The 19403-nt window shown below is 47.1% G+C and overlaps 1 protein-coding gene across 2 annotated transcripts in view; it reads right to left on the reverse strand.

The window, feature by feature from the left end:
• Positions 1-2863: 2863 nt before the first annotated feature.
• The window catches only part of DMXL2 (Dmx like 2), a 73517-nt gene continuing 56977 nt past the window's right edge, over positions 2864-19403 (reverse strand). Inside the window, exons 30-44 of one of the 2 annotated variants that reach the window (XM_056865695.1) lie at positions 19205-19335; positions 18330-18415; positions 17525-17726; positions 16086-16203; positions 14004-14066; positions 13527-13613; positions 12531-12652; positions 11497-11647; positions 10463-10523; positions 10206-10333; positions 8689-8766; positions 8471-8562; positions 8336-8388; positions 4397-4614; positions 2864-3081 (exon numbers count right to left, since the gene is read on the reverse strand). In XM_056865695.1, the coding sequence (XP_056721673.1) occupies positions 2872-3081; positions 4397-4614; positions 8336-8388; positions 8471-8562; positions 8689-8766; positions 10206-10333; positions 10463-10523; positions 11497-11647; positions 12531-12652; positions 13527-13613; positions 14004-14066; positions 16086-16203; positions 17525-17726; positions 18330-18415; positions 19205-19335 (1800 nt within the window). In that variant the 3' untranslated portion in view covers positions 2864-2871. The remainder of the gene's footprint in view (positions 3082-4396; positions 4615-8335; positions 8389-8470; positions 8563-8688; positions 8767-10205; positions 10334-10462; positions 10524-11496; positions 11648-12530; positions 12653-13526; positions 13614-14003; positions 14067-16085; positions 16204-17524; positions 17727-18329; positions 18416-19204; positions 19336-19403) is intronic. The other variant, XM_056865696.1, reaches the window with a different exon arrangement.

A 19403-nucleotide genomic window follows, 5' to 3' on the forward strand; every position in this document is an offset into this window, starting at 1 on the left:
TGAGGTTACTTGAGGTCATTCTCTGAAATTTTCAATTAGACTTGGGGTTACTATAGGTCATTGGGGTTACTTGAGGTCATTCTCTGAAATTTTCAATTAGACTTGGGGTTACTATAGGTCATTGGGGTTACTTGAGGTCATTCTCTGAAATTTTCAATTAGACTTGGGGTTACTATAGGTCATTGGGGTTACTTGAGGTCATTCTCTGAAATTTTCAATTAGACTTGGGGTTACTATAGGTCACTGGGGTTACTTGAGGTCATTCTCTGAAATTTTCAATTAGACTTGGGGTTACTATAGGTCATTGGGGTTACTTGAGGTCATTCTCTGAAATTTTCAATTAGACTTGGGGTTACTATAGGTCATTGGGGTTACTTGAGGTCATTCTCTGAAATTTTCAATTAGACTTGGGGTTACTATAGGTCATTGGGGTTACTTGAGGTCATTCTCTGATATTTTCAGTTAACTATGGGGTTACTGTTGGGTTTACTTGAGGTCATTCTCCAAAATTTCTTATTCGACTAGGGGTAACTATAGGTTACTGGGGTTACTTGAGGCCATTCTCCGAAAATGTCCAATTAACTCCGGGGTTATTATAGGTCATTGGGGTTAGCTGAGGTCATTCTCTAATTAGACTTGGGGTTACTATAGGTCTGCAGCCGTGGTTACGATACTTCAGCTGTACAAGGCAGCTTTGTTTCCCAGAGAGAGCTTCCAGGTCTGCCCTCTCTTTGGTGACCAACGTGGCCTCCTCACCCAGGGCACATGGGAGGCACAAGTGACCTCTAGAGTACAGAGAGCAGTTCCCCTAGAGGAAATGGCTGCTTTGGAGGGTGGACTCTATAACATTACATCCCACTGGGGTCCCTCCCCTCCCCAGGCTCCACCCCTCAAATCTCCAGGAATTTCCCACTCCCAAGAGTTGGCAACCCTAGGAATATTTCCTCTCTCAACTCCTTTGCACGCGACCAGCCTCCCTTGTTTGCTGGATCAGACCTGTGGTCTATCTAGGCCATCATCCTGGTGGCCGCCCATTGAGTACAGAGGCCGAGACCCTTTAGTCGCCATGGCTAGTTGCCACGGATAGACCCCCTCTTCCACGAATCCGTCTAATCCCCTTTTAAAGGTGTCTGTGGCCATGGCTATATCCTCTGGCAGCGAATCCCACATTTTATAACCCCCAGCTAACACGGGGAAATGTGAAAGCTAAACGGATCGGAGGTGTTTCCGTGAAATAAAACGTATTTATTTAACTTACAAAGGTAAAACTAACAAATTACGTTTGCTTTCCTTTAATATACATACTTCACATCTTGCAACGGAAATTGCCTTTAGACAAAAAGGTGCTTTTATATCCCGTTGTAGCGGTTGCATTTTTTTTTTTTTACAATACACCACAGACACCAAAATTCTCATCGGAGAAGTGGGGGGAAAAATAACAATTTGTTAACATTTAAATACACAGATGTCAGCTGTAGTATCTTAAGTAAGAACGTGTCTTTCTGTTTACAACGGAGAAAAATACATCTAGATATGACAAAAACGAGAGCTGGTATATTACAAGCAAACAATATTGACCTCTGCATAGTTTTATACAATATGCCGTGGTAATTCCAATTACCAGGTTTGTCAGCTAGCTGGCCACAAGAAAACCTGACATTCATCTGAAATGCGGTGTTGTATGGGGTCTAGCTGTAGTTATCCCCCCCCTCCCCATAGCTTGGTTTTTTCTTGGATAATTTTAAAAAAATGAAAGTTCAGAAGAGGGCTAGAAATAGGTTTCTGTTCACGACAAACATTTAACGCTCACAATACATTCCTAATGCAAAGGCAGGAGCGAGTAGGGGTCAAGAGGCAAAAATAGACATCACGCAAGACACAGGCCTGCCGCTGAACTGGCAGCCTGCGTCGAATCCCTCTCCCCCCTACACAATCGCTCATGAAACTGACCCCGCGTTCTGACGGCATCTTGCTGGGTCTCGCTGGAAGCTGATGATAAGGACCAGGGTTGGTGGTGGAGGAAAGCACATCAGAACGACATCAGCAAGCTAAGTTGTGCAAAACACTGTGGAAGGAGGGGGGGAAAAACGCAACCCGATGCTGCCGTTTTCAGCAGCAGCCATGAGTCTTCTGTTAATTTCTACCCAAGGACACAGAAAACGGAAGGCTTGTGCAATTTCAGGAAACCCCTCCCCTGCTCTTGCGAAACGTGCTTCTGTGCATTGTACAGTACGAACTGTGCATGGGTACGAAGTCAGGAGGAGGAGGGGGGAAAGAGAGAAGGGGGATCTCAGCCTTCACAGTGTACATTCCTTATTGCACATTGGCCCGATTATGTCACCATCCCCACTTTCTGGAAATTCACCTCCCCCTACCAACGATCATGAATAAGATCACTCTGGCATCCTTGTTACACTGAATTGTTTCCAACACAAAAAAGGAGTGGCGGACATGCTTGAAATCAGTGGCAAGGACTCGGAAAAAATATCCAGAAATTACGTCCCCAAAAAGAGAGAGCGAAAGAGAGGACTTCCTCGATTCGCATCAATTGTACATCTGCAAACGCCCGTAGGCTAGCTTAATAAGTGAATGGGGACTTCGATTCTAGCACAGTGCATGCATTTCCCAGCCCGTCAATCCATAGATGCAGTGCTCAAAACAACACAGGTGGGTTTTTTTGTTTTAACAGTCCAAACGTGGCTCGTCTTTGCAATTTCAACTACAGCGCATGGCGACTTTGAAGCGAAGTCCTGCAGCGTCGCTTCTAGAGCCCTAGCTAAAACCAGCCTTGCGCTGTTTCACCTAGAATATATATATATATATATATTTAAAAACACCTGCTTAAGCCAGGACCGAAAGCAGCATGAAGCCCTACAGCATGTCGCAAAGGCCGGAAGGGAGGCTGAAAGGGTTGGGAAGCACCCGCATCTTCAGGGTGCCGTCCGCCCCGCAGGAGAAGGTGCGGCTGCCGGGCGCCATTTCGATCTGCATGACCCCGGCGCTGAGGTTCCGGAAGAGGGACTGCTTGGCGTGCTCGTGCTTGAAGGAGTGGATCAAGCCGTAGCCCGTCAGCCTCCACACCTAGGGCGAGAGAGAAGGGCGGAGAAGCGCCCCGTCAATACATGATCTGGGCAGAGGAAAGCCGACTGTAAGGCTGTGCACGTAATGTGCGCCTGTACTGAATTCGTGCCGAGTGGCCTTTAACGTATGAGGCCAAGGACCATCACAATTAAAAGACACACATTGAATTACTGCACGTAGAGGGAATGTGGAACCTAACTGGTCCCGATGGCACTTATGCACCAGTGGGGGTACAGTGCATATACATGCAGGCATAGTCTCTCTTTCCTAGTGAGCCAGAAAAACAAATCAATGGGTTGTAGATCGAATCAAGCCTGAACTGACCCTAGAAGCAAACATGACTAAACTGAGGCTGTCGTATTTTGGTCACATTACGAGAAGACAAGAGTCACTGGAAAAGTCATGCTAGGAAAAGTTGAGGGCAGCAGGAAAAGAGGAATACCCCACAAGAGATATATTGGCTCAATAAAGGAAGCCACAGCCTTCAATTTGCAAGATATGAGCAAGGCTGTCATAAAAGAGGATGTTTTGGAGGACACTGATTCATAGGGTCGCCATGAGTCGGAGGCGTCTTGATGGCTCTTAACACACACACACACACACACACACACACACACTCCTAGTGATTGGGAATGCTGCTTTCAGGCTGTACCTGACCAAGCCTATGCGCAAAGGCGCTCTCCCCACAGTGGCCCAATCATGCACAGGGATGTATGAGGGGCAGCACATTCTATCATCCCTTCTATGTTCTCCATACACACAACCTCAAAGTTTTTGGACTTGGCGAATCCCATTTCTGCCTTAAAGGCCAGCTGGACCCAGCTATATCAACCTGGCATCTGAAAACTTGGAACATAAAATTAAGGACACATACACACAAAGTTTTCTTCCAGACTACAAAGCGTTTTGTGAGCCCCGCGGCGCAGAGCAGGAAGCTGCAGTGCTGCAGTCCAAGCTCTGCTCACGACCTGAGTTCGATCCCGACGGAAGTTGGTTTCAGGTGGCCGGCTCAAGGTTGACTCAGCCTCCCGTCCTTCCGAAGTTGGTAAAATGAGTACTCAGCTTGCTGGGGGTAAAGGGAAGAAGACTGGGGAAGGCACTGGCAAACCACCCCGTAAACAAAGCCTGCCTAGGAAATGTCTGGATGTGACGTCACCCCATTGGGTCAGGAATGACCCGGTGCTTGCACAGGGGACTATCTTTACCTTTTTACAAAGCGTTTAGTCAACTGCCCACATAGAACTGATGTCTCAGAAATCATAAGCATTGGTTATTTGTATGGAAAAAACACTTTTGCGCTACTGGACTTCTTTACCTTCATGTTACCTTCCGCTGAGCCTGTGGAGAAACATTCTTCGGAGGTGTCCAGGGAAAGGGCCTTAATCGCGGAGTCGTGCGCTTGGAAGGTATGAAGGACCTGCCGCTGTCTGATGTCGAAGATGGAGATATAACCTTTCCTGCCTCCGGAAATCAACAGCTGGTGCTTTGGTGCGTACTGAAGGACCGTAGCACCGTTATCATGACAGGTGAAGGCTGGGTGAGAAACACAGCGTTAGCAATTTCCGTGCAAAGCAGAGGCTCTACCACTAAGCCACTGCCCCATCCCTACCTCACAGGGTTGTGATGAGGATAAAATGAAGAGGGGTGTTTGTGGGGGGAGAACTAGGAAATTGCCCTTACGTACTTGCAGGAAAAGTGTAATACCAACATCTAATAGGAGTAGTTGTAGAAGGAGAAGAAGAAGAAGAAGAAGAAGAGGAGGAGTAGGAGTTGGCTTTTATATGATGACTTTCTCTACCACTTAAGGAAGAATCAAACCGGCTTACAATCGCCTTCCCCTCCCCACAATAGACGCCCTGTGAGGTAGGTGGGGCGAAGAGAGCTCTAAGAGAGCTGTGACTAGCCCAAGGTCACCCAGCTGGCTTCGTGTGGAGGAGTGGGGAAACAAACTAGGTCCCCCAGATTAGAATACACCGCTCATGTGGAGGAGTGGGGAATCGAACCTGGTCCCCCAGATAAACTGTAAAACGATAGCCAGTGTGATGTAGTGCTGAGAGCGTCAGAGCAGGATCTGGAAGACCCGCGTTCAAATCCCCATTCTGCTGTAGAAGCTCACTGGGTGACCTCGGGCCAATCACACTCTCCGCCTAATCTACCTCACAGGGTTGTGGTGAGGGTGAGATGGAGGAGAGGAGAGTGAAGCTCCTTGGGTCCCCGCTGTGGAGAAAGGCGGGATATAAATGAAGAAAATAAACCAATCGAAATAAAATCCTTGCTGTGAAGGGAGGCTGAATTAAGTGCCGTGAAAGTTCACTTTGGAGACAGCGGTGAAGTACTTCACACTTCTGCAGGGCCTCCATTCATAGAATCATAGACTCATAGAGTTGGAAGGGACCACCAGGGTCATCTAGTCCAACCCCCTGCACAATGCAGGAAACTCACAACTACCTTCCCCACACACCCCCAGTGACCCCTACTCCATGCCCAGAAGATGCCCAAAATGCCTTCCCTCCCATCATCTGCCTAAGGTTACAGAATCAGCATTGCTGACAGATGGCCATCTAGCCTCTTCTTAAAAACCTCCAGGGAAGGAGAGCTCACCACCTCCCGAGGAAGCCCGTTCCACTGAGGAACCGCTCTAACTGCTAGAAAATTTTTCCTTATGTCAAGACGGAAACTGTTTTGATTTAATTTCAACCCGTCGGTTCTGGCCCGACCTTCTGGGGCAACAGACAACAACTCGGCTCCCTCCTCTACATGACAGCCCTTCAATACTTGAAGATGGTTATTGTATCCCCTCTCAGTTTTCTCCTCTCCAGGCTAAACATACCCAGCTCCTTCAACCTTTTCCCATAGGAATTGTTCTCCATTAACAACAACAGCAAAAAATCTTTTCTCCCTCCTTTCTCCCTGCTTGGCCTCTCCTATTAACTTTTCCCCCCTAGTTCTCTGGCCAAGTATGAGCTCCCCTAACCGAGGCTGCAGCATCACGACACATTTGGCAGGGCTCAGGATTATTATCGCAGCGATTAGCCGATGTTGAGTCTAGCCCGGGGAGAGTGAGCGGCTGCAGCTTTGAGGCTGCTCCGTTCGCCAGGCAGCCTTCGGCGGGCGGGAGGCGCATCTGGGCCGCACAGCCCAACCGGTCGCAGTGGGAATTAGAGAAACGTTCGCTAACACTGAATGGAGGAAAGGAAAAAGCCAGTGAAGTGGTTCACAAAAAAAAAAGGAGACTGGTGAATACACCAATATGACGAGACTCACCGATCTTCTAAAAGACAGAACATACGAATACCATCAAAAACATTGGGCACCCTTTTATATATTCCTGAAAGGTTGTGAATGATGAAACGATAAACCCTTGATGTATAATATTACATAGAAACCGAAGAGGATAAGGGAGAACAAGGGGATAAAAAAGAGTAAGAATAACTCATAAGTAACTATAGGGCAGGAAAAAAAGTTCTTGAACAACACAAAACTGGTTTAATGGGGAATAAATGTTAATTAAACCAATGTTTGATGGAGGTTAACCTTAAACTCAAGCAAATATGTATGCATAAATGTATTTAGATTGACTATGTCCAGAAAAAGGGAATATATCTGTAACTCAATTAGGATGTTAGAAAAAGTGGGGGTATCCCTTCCCCCTTCCCCTTCCCTTTATTTTTTATTTTTTTGTTTTGTTTTTTGTCTTCTTTTCTTTGTATTACAGTTTATATGTAAAATTAATAAAACTTGTTAAAAAAAAGAGAGAGACTGGTATGCTCTTCGATATTCGCAGAATAAGCCTCATTCCCTCTTCTGATGCATCACAGATCTGACAAGTAATGGTTAGAGGAAGAGGAGGAGAAGAAGAAGAAGGGTTGGTTTTTATATGCTGACCACTTAAGGGAGACTCAAACCGGCTTACCATCACCTTCCCTTCCCCGCCCCACAGCAGACACCCTGTGAGGTAGGTGAGGCTGAGAAAGTGTGACTAGCCCAAGGTCATCCAGCTGGCTTCATGTGTAGGAGCAGGGAAACAAATCCAGTTCACCAGTTCACCCAACATGGTGCCCATGGGCGTTGTGGCTCCCGCTGACACCATTCTTGGCGCCCGCCAAGATTTTAGAAGCGGGTGGGGCCAGGTGGGGCTTTTGCCCAGCAGGGCTCCTGATTGGCTGTGCAGGTTTTTAAAAATGTCGCTTTGGCAGCAAGGGGCACCACAGTACAAGGAGCCAGCATGGTGTAGTGGTTAAGAGCGGTGGTTTGGAGCAGTGGACTCTGATCTGGAGAACCGGGTTTGATTCTCCACTCCTCCACATGAGCGGTGCAGGCTAATTCAGTGAACTGGATTTCTTTCCCCACTCCTCCACATGAAGCCAGCTGGGTGACCTTGGGCTAGTCACAGCTCTCTTAGAGCTCTCTCAGCCCCACCTACCTCACAGGGTGTCTGTTGTGGGGAGGGGAAGGGAAGGTGTTTGTAAGCCAGTTTGAGTCTCCCCTAAGTGATAGAGAAAGTCAGCATATAAAAGCCAACTCTTCTTCTTCATCATCATCATCTTTACTTTGTGATGGAATGGGGATGGGTGAGTCCAGAGCTTCCCTGGGAAGAGGACGGAATAAAACTGTACTAAACAGATGAGTGCCCTGACCTGGATGGCCCAGGCTAGCCTGATCTCGTCAGATCTCAGAAGCTAAGCAGGGTCAGCCCTGGTTAGTATTTGGATGGGAGACTACCAGGGCTGCTGTGCAGAGGAAGGCACTGGCAAACCACCTCTGTTAGTCTCCTGCCTTGAAAACCCCATAAGATAAAAGCAATCGAATATATTTTTATGCATATTAGACAGCCAATCTAAATAAGATAGTATGGCCCAGGCTAGCCTGATCTCGTCAGATCTCAGAAGTTAAGCAGGGTCAGCCCTGGTTAGGATTTGGATAGGAGATCACCAAGGAAGACCAGGGTTGCTGTGCAGAGGAAGGCACTGGCAAACCACCTCTGTTAGTCTCTTGCCATGAAAACCCCAAAAGGGGTTGCCATAAGTCGGCTGCAACTTGAAGGCACTTTACAGACACACAAACAGATGAGTAGAGGAAAGCCTTTCCAAACTCTGTGACTAGAAATCTGGAAGAGCTGAGGATTTTTCTTGGGCACCTTCTGAATTCAAACCAAGTGCTTAAGCTTTGAGCTACAGTCCCTATGTAAGCACGCCAAGTCTTTAAAGGAACCCCCCTTCCACGAACGACCCCCGACACACAGCAATCAACCTACCATGTATGAGGCTATTCGCGGGCGACACCAACGTGTCCCACAAACACACGTTCCTGCAGGACACAAAACACACAGAGGTTATTCACCGAGTCGCAACGCCACTGCGGACTTTCCTGCTGTTTCGGCAAGACGTACCTGTTGTCGCCGGACTGCCCCGACGTCGCCACCAGACTCGAAGAGGTAATGAAGGCAAAGTCACTGGTGGTTTTGCTGTGGCACTGCCAGCTCTGCCGAGACAAGACACACCGATATCAGCGGCGCGGGATGGACTGTGAGCGATTCCAACCGTTCTAGGCTCAGCGCGTCATGAGCTGAACAGCTGATCAAAAACTGAAATTCCTCTGAGTGCTTACCAGATACGGTTTAGGATTAGTTGCCGTTTGGTTGACTTGCCAAACGCTTAAGAATCCTTCTCCGTCCGCTACGCCACACTGCAAAAGAGATCGATTTAACTTGTTCGGTTAACAATATTCGTAAGCTTTGAGAAAACAGGGTCAGAATTTTCAGCAACGGGGTTATTGCTGAAAATATCTGGCACCCTTGCATTATTAATTCAGAATTTTATTAACCTAATATTTTCGTTTATTATGTATCTGTGGTATCCTTGATATGTTTGTAATGGCCTATGGCTAAATGCAAATAAAACCATTCATTCATTCATTCATCTGGCACCCTTGGCAACATACTTAATTTTCTTAAATGACAGCTTTTAAAAACTTGTGCATTAGAACATTCTCTGGAAGCCTGGACCCGTTCAAAGTTTTGTCACCTCGACTGTGTCGCCGCTGGTCGGATACCAGCCAAGCCGCTGTGGCATGCCCACATGATCCTGGCTTAGATCCAACAGGTGGCCAGGCAGATTTTGGAATCAATGCCCATTGCCTTCTGCGCTGCCAATGACCAGGAGCAAGCCAAGCCCTTTGTGCCGGCCTTGCTGTGCTGCCCCAAGCACGGGTAGCTTGGAGGGTAGAAATTTCCCTGTCCACATTTTGTAAAATGTATTTCAATAACGTGTGTAAGTAAAGCTTCAGAGGGTAACCATGCTGTCCTTCAATAGAACAGCTGGATTCGAGTCCAATAGTACCTTGCTGTAGGAAGCTTATATGTGACGAAGGGAGCATTGACTCTTGAAAGCTTGTGTGTGTGTGTGTGTGTTAAGTGCCATCAACTTGTTTCCGACTCATGGGGACCCTATGAATGAAAGTCCTCCAAAGTGTCCTATCCTTAACAGCCTTGCTCAGATCTTGCAAATTGAGGGCTGTGGCTTCCTTTATAGAGTCAATCCATCTCTTGTTGGGTCTTCCTCTTTTCCTGCTGCCTTCAACTTTTCCTAGCATGATTGTCTTTTCCAGTGACTCTACTCTTCTCATAATATGTCCAAAGTACGACAGCCACAGTTTAGTCATTTTAGCTTCTAGGGTCAGTTCGGGCTTGATTTGATCTAAAACCCACTGATTTGTTTTTTTGGCGGTCCTGGGTATCCGTAACACTCTCCTCCACCACCACATTTCCAAGGAATCTACTTTCTTCCTATCAGCTTTCTTCATTGTCCTGCTCTCACACCCATACATAGTAATAGGGAATACGATGGCATGAATTAACCTGATCTCAAAAGCTTACACCCCCAAAATCCTAACGGTCTCTAAGGTGCTACTGGACTCGACTTCAGATGTATAAATAAACTCTCTCAATTGGCAGTTGTGAGAATGAGTTCCTCTCTCCCGGGCCCCTACTTTCTTTTGCCTCTATTCCCTCTGGAGGGGAGCGGTTGCATTGTAAAGACTGCAAACGTTTTCACTTCGACTGATGGAGGACCAAATGTCCGCGGAACCATTAAATGCCTATTCAGAAGGGCAGTGCGAGCACTGACCTTATTCCCCTGAGAATTAAAATACATTCGAGTAACTCTCGCGTTGCCCGCTTGCCGGAAGCACACCAGTTGCTGGGGCCTCGTCCACTCAAACATTCGCACGCTCCCGTCCTGGGCTCCCGTAAGATCTGGGGAACATAACCAGAGGCCAAGCCATCATATAACTGATGAAGAAGAGGGGAAAAAAAAACACAACACACCGGAATTTGGTGTTGCCACCTCAACGTGCCCCCCACCGTTCTGTTCGCTTAACTTACAGTATTGATGGACTGGATGCGAAGCCATTCTCTTCACGTTATTCAAGTTCCGCTTGATCAGCTTCATGCAAAAGAAATATTGCGAGAGGTTTACGATCCCCTTTTCCACACATGGCACAAGAACATGATAAATTAGTTATGTTTATGGCCAAGAGAAGGGACTCCTTGCAAATAATAATGAAGAAGAAGAAGGGTAGGTTTTTATATGTCAACGTTCTCTACCACTTAAGGGAGAATCAAACTGGCTTACAATCCCTTCCTCTCCCCACAATAGACACCCTGTGAGGTAGGTGGGGCGGAGAGACCTCTAAGACAGCTGTGACTAACCCAAGGTCAACCAGCTGGCTTCACGTGGAGGAGTGGGGAAACCAACCCGGTTAATCAGATTAGCCTCCGCCACCCATGTGGAGGAGTAGGGAATCAAACCCGGTTCACCAGATTAGGGTCCGCCGCTCATGCGGAGGAGTGGGGAATCAAACCTGGTTCTCCAGATCAGATTGTTGCACATAAATTTTAAAAAAAGGTGATTCTCCCTACATCTGCAATTGGGAGCGGTATGGCTTATTACCAACCGAGGGACTCTACCACTTCTTCCCACTGCTCGTGAATCAATGCTCTAGGCCAGTGGTTCCCAAAGTGGGCAGTACCACCCCCCAGGGGGTGGGATTACCTAGGGGGCCCACCTCTAGTGCCCACCTCTAGCGCCCCTTCAACTGTGTTGTTGGATAGGGTAGGGGGCGCTGGGGTTGAGTTTGTGGAGCCAAGGGGGCGGTGTCCCAAAAAGTTTGTTAATGACAGCTGTAGTGGATATCATTCTGAGAGACAAGGGAGCATATAGAAATGTATACTCATGTTGTTCCTGTAAACTATACAGGGCCATTACATGATCAATCTGAGGTCCCTACAAGTGGGTTTGGTATCTCTTGCCATCTAGCGGCCAGTCTTGCCATTTTTACAGAAACCACGCAAGAACACAAAATGTGTTGACCATGTTACAGAATGCTACAGTCACATACAAGGAGAAAGGAACCTACCACGCCTGCTCCGGTGCTGGTCTGCCCGCTCCCTAACCATGGCATCGATGAAGTCGAAATAGAAGGCGGCGTTTGCATCTGGGCCATGCCGAACGATGCCGTGCTCTGAGTGAGCGTCGTGGTGGAACCGCGGAAGTCGACATCATCTGAACTGGGAAAGGCGACACAGAGAACATTCTTCTTATCTGTTCCTGGCAATTAGGTCCTTATTTATTTGCACTGCTCCAGCTACACACAAGGTAATGACAAATTACGCTCCTGCCTTGAGAAACGTCTACTTGAACAGAAGAAGAGTTGGGTTTTATGCTCAGATTTTCTCAACCTTTTAAGGAGAATCAAACCAGCTTACAATCCCCTTCCCTTCCTCTCCCCACAACAGGCAACTTGTGAGGTAGGTGAGGCTGAGCTTTAAGAGAGCTGTGACTAGCCCAAGGTCACCCAGCTGGCCTTATGTGTAGGAGTGGGGAAACCAACCTGGTTCACCAGATTAGAGCCCACCATTCATGTGGACAAGTGGGGAATCAAACTTGGTTCTCGAGATTAGAGTTCACAGCTCCAAATCGCTGCTCGTAACCACTACACCACGCTGGCAAGATAAGGCCAGTTCAATTGTTACAATTTTGGCAATCCAGCCAAATGTAAAGGGGGGATCACGGCTGGCTCAATCTTTTCAGTATGCAAGGTTATCATTTCGGGTGAACAGGGCAACGCGTGTGTTCTCCAACTGTGGCACAGGCAAATGCGTAACCTAAAAAATCTGGGTTTCCAAAGGGGTGTGCCAAAGATGGAAATTATATGCATTGCCTTGTTTGTACAAAATGGTGACCAGATGTATCGAGAAGATTGCGCATGGCATGAAAACTGTAACAACTGGACAGGGCTGTAGAGAACACCCCGAAAGGGAGGAGAAGATAAACAGCAGAAGAGAAGACATACCCTTCCAGGAACGCGTGCAAAAATCACACCCACAAATTTGTACGTATGGAATTTGTATCTTTCCAGGGAAATACAATCACCAGGTAAGAATTGCCAACCTTTTAGATTCTCGGTCATATTCTTCCCCGATCCATATGTACGACTGGGCAGCCAACAGCACCGATACGTCCAGTTCTTGAACGTCATGCGTCGAAGCTAAAACTATCTCGTTTATGTTGGCCTGAGCGGCAGAAACACAAAAGCGACAGCGGAAATTAAGACCCCCCCACCTGGGGCAAACCCAATGCGCATCACAAGCTGTATCGGAAGGGTGCTCCGGCTGTCCCACCACTGGCCAAGAAGGAGGGAAAAGGGCAGGGTTTGCCGGCAGCCTGTGGATGGGAGGAAGGCAGGTGTCCAGCATCAGTGCGCATCAGTGTGCACTGATGCACTGCATCTGGGGAGGGCAGGGGAGGGCTATTTATAGAGCTGGGGGCTGCCCTTGCTGCCATTTTAATCTTGAGAAGAAGAAGAAAGAGAAGGAGGAGAAGGAGGAGATGAAGGAGAAGAAGGAGGAGAAGAAGGAGAAGAAGAAGGAGAAGAAGAAAGAGGAGAAGAAGGAGAAGGAGGAGAAGGAGAAGGAGAAGGAGGAGAAAGAGGAGAAGAAGGAGAAGGAGGAGGAGAAGGAGAAGAGTTGTTTTTTATACGCTTACTTTCTCTACCACTTAAGGAAGAACCAAACCGGCTTACAATCACCTTCCCTTCCCCTCCCCACAACAGACACCCTGTGAGGTAGGTGGGGCTGAGAGAGCACTAAGAGAGCTGTGACTTGCCCAAGGTCGCTCAGCTGGCTTCATGCACAGGAATGGGGAAACCAACCTGGTTCACCAGACTAGCCTCCGCCGCTCATGTGGAGGAGTGGGGAATCCAACCCGGTTCTCCCGATTAGAGCCCACCGCTCCAAACCACCACTCTTAACCACTACACCACGCTGGCACAGAGGAAGCTGCACACAGGGACCAAGCGGCCTTGGATTGATTGCCTCAGTGCCCACTGGACCCTGGAGAGGGGAGGAAGGCCGGGAGCGGGCCCACTGGGGGCAGAAGGACCTTTACCTTATTGATGGCAAACGCCATGATCATATCCGACTCCTTGTGTATGATTTTTGCTTTCCCCCCCGGGTAGCCAAGTTCTGCCTCCACCTAGAAGACATCAATCAAAACACTCCGTTTCAAAACGGGAGCCGTGGAAAGGTTCGCAGCGACATGAACAGATTGGAAAAACACACACAGAGCGAGCATGCAAGGAGCTTAGGAGCGACGGCGTTATGAAAATGATGCGCAGGGTTTCTTGAACCCCTCCTGGGGTTTCAAGAAGCCACACTGATTCACGTTTCAAACCTGGCGCACAAACTGGTGCGATGCTCTAGTGCTCTCAAGAGGACAGCGTGGCTCCGGTTACTGTGTATTTGGTTCACAGGTTCGGCCTCGGCCAGAAAGCTGACAAAGACCACAGATCTCCTGGTCGGCCATCGAGAGAGAAAGGAAAGACGAGAGAGACTCGCAGATGCGCCTGGGAGGTAAAAACGCTACCTTGGTTTTTTCATCTTCCGCTACGGTGTTTTGTGTGACCTGCTCCTCACGGGCTTCTACGGACTACACAAACGCCACACGGCCACGAACACAAAACACAACACATGCACAAACAAATATGTAAAAGAAAAAAAACGGATGAAAACGTTCCAAAAGAGTTTTTAAAAAGGCCATCCTGTTACGTCTGCTAATGACAAATGCATAGTCGTTTCCCCCCCCCACCATTTGTCTATTAAACAAAACTTAAAACGAAAGCGTTTGGAATGCAGTCCTTCCTGGATTAACACAAAAATTACAGCATAGTAAATGAACTGAAGCAAAATACACACACACACAAACTTCACACTAGCAGGAAGGGTATTTTTTGTTTTTTAGCTGCTAAGCAGCCAGCTCCTGGCTTCTGCAGTGCGGGAGAAGCAGAAAACGGACTGCGGTGGAAGAGATCTGGGGAGGGGGCTTTCCAAGGGTTGGATCCAGACTACATTTTCCACTCATGGAATGGAACTTTCCCTTGTTCTCCTCCTTCTCACTGCGGTTCATGGATCTCCTCAAAATTGGCAACAGGGGACCTTGAGGAAAAACACACGTGGGTCTTCCCTTTTGCTTAACACTTTCCCTGACCGGCCAGATGAGTTTCTGGCTAAGAAGCTCCTAACTCAGGGGTGGGGAACGTCAGGCCTGGGGGCCGTTTAAGGCCCGCAAAATCATTTGGTCTGGCTCTTCGTGGGTCCTGGCAGATCTCTAGCTCAGAAGGATCTAAGACTGGTGATCCGCCCCCTCCTGCGGACAGGAATAGCCTCTATTCATGGTGGATGTGAGTTTGTTTTGCCGAGAAAAGGAACCTTTTTTCCCCCTTGCAGAAGAGTTGTTAGCTATGGAGCTGCTAGGGCTGCCCAAGAAACTGTGTTAACCCTTTCTCACCCAGGCCATGGAGAAACGTATTCCCTCTGTACTACAAGAGGGCTGGGGGCGGAAGTGGCGACAATGGAGGGGTTAAAGGGGGCAGGGCCAGAATGTGCGTGGGGAGGGGAGTTCTTAGCCAGTGTGTCTTCATTTTATCCCTGCAGGCAGAGGTAGCAGGAGCTGGCTGTAGAATCCGGCCCTGATCGTGCGGAGCAGGAGCAACTCCGGCGTACGGCTATGCCTGGCTGATGCAACAAACCATCCTGTGCCACCAGGTGGGTGAATGCACCACCAGTTGGATGCCTGCCTGCTTGCCTGTGCCGGAGGGGGAGTCATCTGGGGCAGCTGCCTGCTTGGGGTTGGCTAATTTTTAAGTTGATAATTTTGCATGGCCCGCGAATGATGTTATAAATATCCAAATAGCCCTTGGCGGAAAAAAGGTTCCCGGCCCGTCCTAACTGATGAAAAATCAGTTTACACTCTTGACTGCTAAATTCTGTGCTGCGGCTATTAAAATACGTTGTACCCTAACAGGATAAGAGTAACAAAAATACTTTATCACTCAAAATATTAAGGGGGCACACCAAGTTATACAATGTTTACATAAATTTTATTCATACGTGTAATGTGTAATTTTTAGGCTTAGATTATTTGTAGTAGCAGTAGTAGCTGTTGTTGTGGTTCTCTTTTGGCTGTTTTTTTTGTTTTGTTTTTTTGCTGGTCAGTGACGGTATTAATAAATTATTATTATTAACATTACATATGGGGGTCCGTGGCGGGCAGGGGGAGTCGGTGGAAGATGCCAATTTAGTCTGGATCCAACCCAGCGTTCAGGCCAGCTCTGTACGCGTACAACTGGCCAGATGTTCAAACCGCAGAGAAAGCTTCGCGTTTGCACAAGAGGCGGCGTGCGCACTAACGGATAACATCAAGCCAATCAATGACATCTGTTGATAACATCGAACTACCCGCGCTGACACCCACGCGCACATACACACCCGCTATTTTGCAAAGTTCGTCTATGCTCCGCTAAGAACAATCATTCCTGCAAAGCAAGAACACTGCAACGCTAAAATAAAACAATTCACACAAAAAGCATCACACTTCCTAAAAAAGGCAGCCGGGGGAAGAGCACGATTAGAACATCTGCCGAAACCATTTGCGGTGGATTCTGTGTACCTCACTTTGCTTCCTTTTCTTGGCAAAGGTGTAGCGGAGAAAGGTGTCCTGCAATAGTTCTTGTTTCACCAGAAAATGCCACAGCCTCTTAGCTGGCAGCGCAGAATAATCTTTGGATCTGGAAGGAGGGGAAGACGAGGGCATTGGTGTTATAATACTTCCATGTAATTTTTATATATATATATATATATATATATATATATATATATATATATATATATATATATATATATATATATATATATATAACAGGAAAAAAAGTCTGATGTAATTTTAAACAGAGCTGAATGGAACATTGAAAGTTGTCTGAATAAATCCGGTCCTGTAGGTTATTGGCAAAGGCTGTGTGTTCACAAATTATCAAAGCCTACAATGAGTTCTCTAATTCTATAGAACTCAAGAAGCAATCTCATAAACTACGGAGAGACGCCATCAAGTAATGGATTCTTTTCTCATCAAAGGGCATGTTCGTTGAATGAAAGAAAATTGCTGAAATGAAACAAAACAACCATGGACCACACACAAATCCACATAGTACAGCTTCAAGGAAACTGGAAATAAAGAGGCCCGTTCTATCTTTTTGTTTCAGTCAAATGGTAGCTTGACGTTAGTTAGCAGAAGGGCACAGTACTGTTTCCAACAGGGATTTGACTTTTAAACTGGACATATGAAAAGATGAACTGTTGAACAGGAAAAACAAAATACTGTGCTAACTAAGGAGTTGTAAAACTACAGCAACTCTGTCGAGCGTAGTCTTGAAAGCCTAAATCTGACATTTAAAAAGACAAAGCTAAGAAAAACAGTGAGAGAACAGTTCCACCTCCCAGAAACACTGTAGCTAATCTGAAAGTCCTCATGGTCTGGCAAAGGAACTTCAAAGGGAGACTCCAGCGTGGAACTGCTGAATTATAATTCATTATAAAGTCAGAAAATACCACCTCCCAAGGCCACAAAAAGAATGTGGGATTCCTTAGCCATGACAGATGCTAGCTAGAAAGTTTGTGTTAACACCGATTAATGCTATTGCGAATTGCCCCTGTACTTTCCTTGAGCACATTTGAATTTTATGTAATTTACGTTTTATCTTGTACTTCCTACATTTCACAGCACCATGGTCTCTGAAGTATGCAACTTAGAAGGTAAGGACATAAGAAGAGCCTCGCTGGATCAGACCAATGGCCCATCTAGTCGGGCATCCTATTTCACCCAGCAGCCAAACAGTTGGTAACACGGAGACCCTCTTTTAAGAACGTAAGGACATAAGAAAAGCCCTGCTGGATCAGACCGAGGCCCATCAGATCCAGCAGTCTGTTCCCACAGTGGCCAACCAGGTGCCTCTAGACACCATTTTTACTGAGACTAACAGAGCCACCCCCCTAAATGGCTGCAATTTGTTCATCACAAGCATTATTTCCTTCATAAAAGATAATCTCTCATACTTGAACGGTGTGTTCTCAGGGTCAACCATGGCTTTTATTCGCGCAGCAGCTGCTCCGGCGCCCGTTCCAAGCTCAGGGAAATAAGTGTTGATGTAATTTGGAGGAGGGCCTTCAAACTGGTCGATTCTTTCCTGCAGGATCTGCTCCCAGTTCTCCAAGTTTTTGATCACAGCAATTCCCAGTGGTGACTTGACTGGAAGATCTGAACGAACATAAAAAAAAAAAAAAACCTATTCACCCAAAACTGAATTTTGACAACCATCAAACATCCCCTGCAGCAAAAGAATAGTACCGTGACGCCCCTTAGCCAGAGCTAAGCTAGACTTCGGCAACCTCAAAAGGAAACCCCAAGTCTGTAGAAGAAGAAGAGTTGGTTTTTAGATGCCAACTTTCTCTACCACTCAAGGTAGAATCAAACCGGCTAACAATCACCTTCCCTTCTCCTCCCCACAACAGACACCCTGTGAGGTAGGTGGGGCTGAGAGAGTGTGACTAGCCCAAGGTCACCCAGCTGGCTTCATGTGTAGGAGTGGGGAAACAAATCCAGTTCACCAGATTAGCCTCCACCACTCATGTGGAGGAGTGGGGACTCGAACCCGGGTCTCCAGATCAGAGTCCACCGCTCCAAACCACCGCTCTTAACCACTACACCACGCTGGCTCTCTCATATAAACATATAAAATGTTTAAAAGGGTTTAGGAGACAGAGAATCAAGAACGGGCTAACCGGAAAGGGCTCTGAAGGAACTTCACAAGATCAGGAGAGGTTTTAAGGTAGTATAGATCGGTAAAACAACTCAACTCACCAGATATTTCTAAACCAGTAATGGGGAAAAATGTCTTAATGTTGTTCAGGGCTAGTTTTACCATTGCCAAATGGATGAGAGCCCAGCTGCAGGAAGAGAAATAAGCATTACACATTGCATGGCAAAGGCATTTCCGAATAAAGGTTCCCGTTTAGCCCCACTGTCCTACCCATATTTTTAAGGAAACTTTTCCTGAAAATTAAGAGTAAATGGACAACAAGCGTTTGCAGGTGTGTACGTGCTTGAGGTCGTCTCGCTGGAACACTGTGTTCTAGGATTAGACAGTTCCCCGTTCGCAAACAATTTAAGTAGGGTTAATCGGCAAATCCTATTACAGTTGATTTCAGACTATCATCTCTGGGTCCCCCTCCCCCATGGATTGTGAACAGTGTCGAAACGCGATCTACAGGACTTCTGATAAATTGTCTGACCGATTGACGCTCCCCTCCTTGAGAGAATAAATACTGGGGGATTTTTATTTTTAAGTACTGTGAATGAGCATTGCTTAGATCCTGTGACTGAGGGGTTGTTTGCAGAGGACACCAGGGAAATGAGAGGTTTTCTTCCCTCCCTGGGTGGTGTGAGTCTTTCTTCCTTGCGTTCTCCTCCTCAAAATTTGCTGGAAGTTCACTGGAGTACAGTAAGAGTTGTACAGAGAGATTGAATCCCAAATGGGATGGAGATGGGTGACCAAACTGATAGAGGGTACTCCAGACCCTGCGGTATTGGTGGACCCTGCGGTATTGTGGATTCCAGACCCTGCGGTATTGGTGCAATCAAAATACGTCTTAATGTATTGGCTACAGGGAAGTCCACAAGAGTCCTGGCAACATGCATCTCTGATATTTCTTAGCCCAGTTATCGGTGCTACCTACCTGTACGAGTTGGGATCCTTGTGCTCCAGGATCTGTGTATCCGAGAGGAAGGCATCATCGTCCTCGTCTTCGCTATGAATGCTTTCGTCGGAGTCGTAGATCACCCCGCTGTCGGATAAAGGAAGGAACGGCTGCAAATATAAGATTATAATAATGATAACGCTACACGCTGCTTGCATGTCCCGTTTGAGGGTTTCTA

The sequence above is a fragment of the Euleptes europaea genome, chromosome 20 (assembly GCF_029931775.1).
Source record: "Euleptes europaea isolate rEulEur1 chromosome 20, rEulEur1.hap1, whole genome shotgun sequence".
NCBI lineage: Eukaryota > Metazoa > Chordata > Lepidosauria > Squamata > Sphaerodactylidae > Euleptes > Euleptes europaea.